The 2,500-nt window shown below is 43.2% G+C and overlaps 1 protein-coding gene across 1 annotated transcript in view; it reads left to right on the forward strand.

Annotated features, from left to right (window-relative positions):
- Window positions 1-2,500, forward strand: part of vps8 (VPS8 subunit of CORVET complex) — a 79,774-nt gene that overhangs the window by 47,178 nt on the left and 30,096 nt on the right. Inside the window, exon 36 of the mRNA XM_080834632.1 lies at window positions 2,111-2,200. Coding sequence (XP_080690758.1) covers window positions 2,111-2,200 — 90 coding nt within the window. The remainder of the gene's footprint in view (window positions 1-2,110; window positions 2,201-2,500) is intronic.

Genomic DNA, 2,500 nt, shown 5'->3' on the forward strand with positions numbered 1-2,500 from the left:
ATTTTGAAAATGCTGTCTTAATGTGCTTTTTGGGTCATTATGGGAAAGGCCTGACCAGTAAATTGCCTGCCCAGACAGTATAGTATCTTGAGAGAAGGGGAGAGATGAGGAGATAGACCAGTGCCTTCTCCCCGCCCTCCTGGCTCTGGCTCCGCAGTGCCGGCGGGATCAATAGAGTTTTACAGGCAGTGGCAGCTAATAAATATTTGATCAGTGCGGCAAGCCGTGAGAGGACATGCTTTACCACCCTATCACCCCCCCCACACACATACACACACACACACGCACACTCACACCCACACACAAACACACGTACACACAAACACACACGTACACACACCATTCCATCTCTCCGACCCTGTCTTTCTTTCAGCGGGGTTTATACTTCTTTTCATGAGGAAGAACTAATTGGGCTGTAGCTACTGTTATGTTGAACGGTCTTACCAATAGCACCGTGGAGCCTATGTCGGTGATAACAGAGCTAATTAAATGCTAACTGTGGGTAATTGCTGTTGCCATAGAGACTCTATGCATTCACAATGTCTGAATAACAATAGATGCCTGCCATCAGCTGCCCCTATTAGCCTGAATGTTGGCACATGTGCACATTAACGTACTCACTCACTCACAGTCAATCACTTATTCATATACACACACACACACACACACACACACACACACACACACACACACTCCAGTGCCTGACAGAGAAAGTGTGGGCCTCTAGCTGAAGCACACACTGGCCCTCCTTAGTGTCTCCCCAGATGGCAACTGACTCCAGAACAGATATGGCAGTGATCTGGTGTGCATGCCCAGGATAGGGACGGCTTTAGAGTCAGCTGTTTTCAGGTTAACTCTCTCTTTCTGAGACAATTGCTTGGTAGGTAGAGAGGCCTCCCTTTCTTCTCTCTCTCTTTCTTACTTCCACCCACTCTCTCTCTCTCTGTCAATTCAAATTCAAAGGAGCTTTATTGGCATGACAAATAGGTCATTTGATTTGCCAAAGCAGTCAATCAATTCAAAGAACATCTAATCAGAGAATAAAATGGATACATTAAAGTAGAAACAGAATTAAGTAGAATAGAAACAGTATAATAATCGGATTGGTAATGGTAGGATAGGATTTATCATATGATTTTTGTTTTAATTAGTAGGATAGGTAGAACGTGTGCGTGCGTGCTAGTGTGCGTGCGTGTGTGCTAGCGTGCGTGCGTGTGTGCATGCGTGCGTATCTATGAGTCTTCTGTGACTGCTCGTATGTGTGCTTCTCTCTGAGTGTGGTCTTCGGTTTTATATTGAACGTAAAGTTTGAATTTTACTTGGTGTGTGAAAATGTGTCCCTCAGATAGTCTGACAAAGTGAGAACAGGTTGCGCATCTACAGTACAGCTTTCTTTATTTTCAGCGGGTAATTAAGGTTTGGTGAATGAATAAACTGGGGTGTTTTTCTTGACATTTTGTGAAGTAGCAATCACGGAATGATTGGAATGTTTTCCACTTAAGGTATGCAGCTGTGCCTCAAGGACAATGTCTTTGCACTGCTGACACAGATGTTTGTCTCTTGGCAACCAAGGCTTTTAGTGTCTGCCACTTTCTATTGCTAAGCGGAGCTCACAGAGTCTGTATTTCATAGATATATTTCTCAAGTTTCTTTTATTTAGATAGATAGTTTAGTTTTATTTTATTTTATCTGCCTATGTTTATTCTCTGTCTAGAGAGTATAGCATTTCATTTTGCTTTGTGGTTTGTTTTCAGATGTTCGTAATATTTGTCTCAGAGTTTGAGTCAAATATGTTCTGTGTTTTGGACCTGGTCTTGTCCTTTTAAAATATTTGTGTTCAACTTAATTTGGTCCTAATGTACACATGTATGTACACTTCTTACCTGAATCTTGTTTGAAAGATCAATATTTTTGTTTTGTTCATACTAGGCCCCAGGTCTCTCTCTCTCTCTCTCTCTCTCTCTCTCTCTCCCTCTCTCTCTCCCTCCCCTCTATCTCTCTGGATTTCTTGTAGTCAGTGCCTTCAGTACCAAGCCACACATTCTTCTGTCAGTCGGCTGATTCTGCTGACACACTCACTTCCTGTTTCCTGCCTCTGGTCCAATCACAGATCACGAAGCAGCACCAGCTGCACGAGGCCACTGCCTTCTTGCTGGAGAAGAAGGGAGATATCCAGGGGGCCTTCCAGGTGCTGCTCAAGGTTAGAGCCTCCATGGTTCCAATCTGTTGTCACATTACAGCCAACCACAAACCGCACGGACAAATAACAATGTACAGAAATATCATGTCTTATTCAGTAACTATTCAAAGGAGCAAGCCAGGGAGGATGATAGATAGATGAATGAGTGAGGATGGATGTCAAGGATTGTGTGTAGAGAAAGAAAATCAAAGATTGAGAGAAAGAAGGCCATATCAAATATAGATCGAAGGAATGGAAGGATGGGAAGTGAGTAAACTTGCTTCCAATCTGAGACCCAAAGGTTCTGAAGAATGGAACCAG

This window comes from Sprattus sprattus (genome assembly GCF_963457725.1).
Source record: "Sprattus sprattus genome assembly, chromosome: 3".
Classification (NCBI taxonomy): domain Eukaryota; kingdom Metazoa; phylum Chordata; class Actinopteri; order Clupeiformes; family Clupeidae; genus Sprattus; species Sprattus sprattus.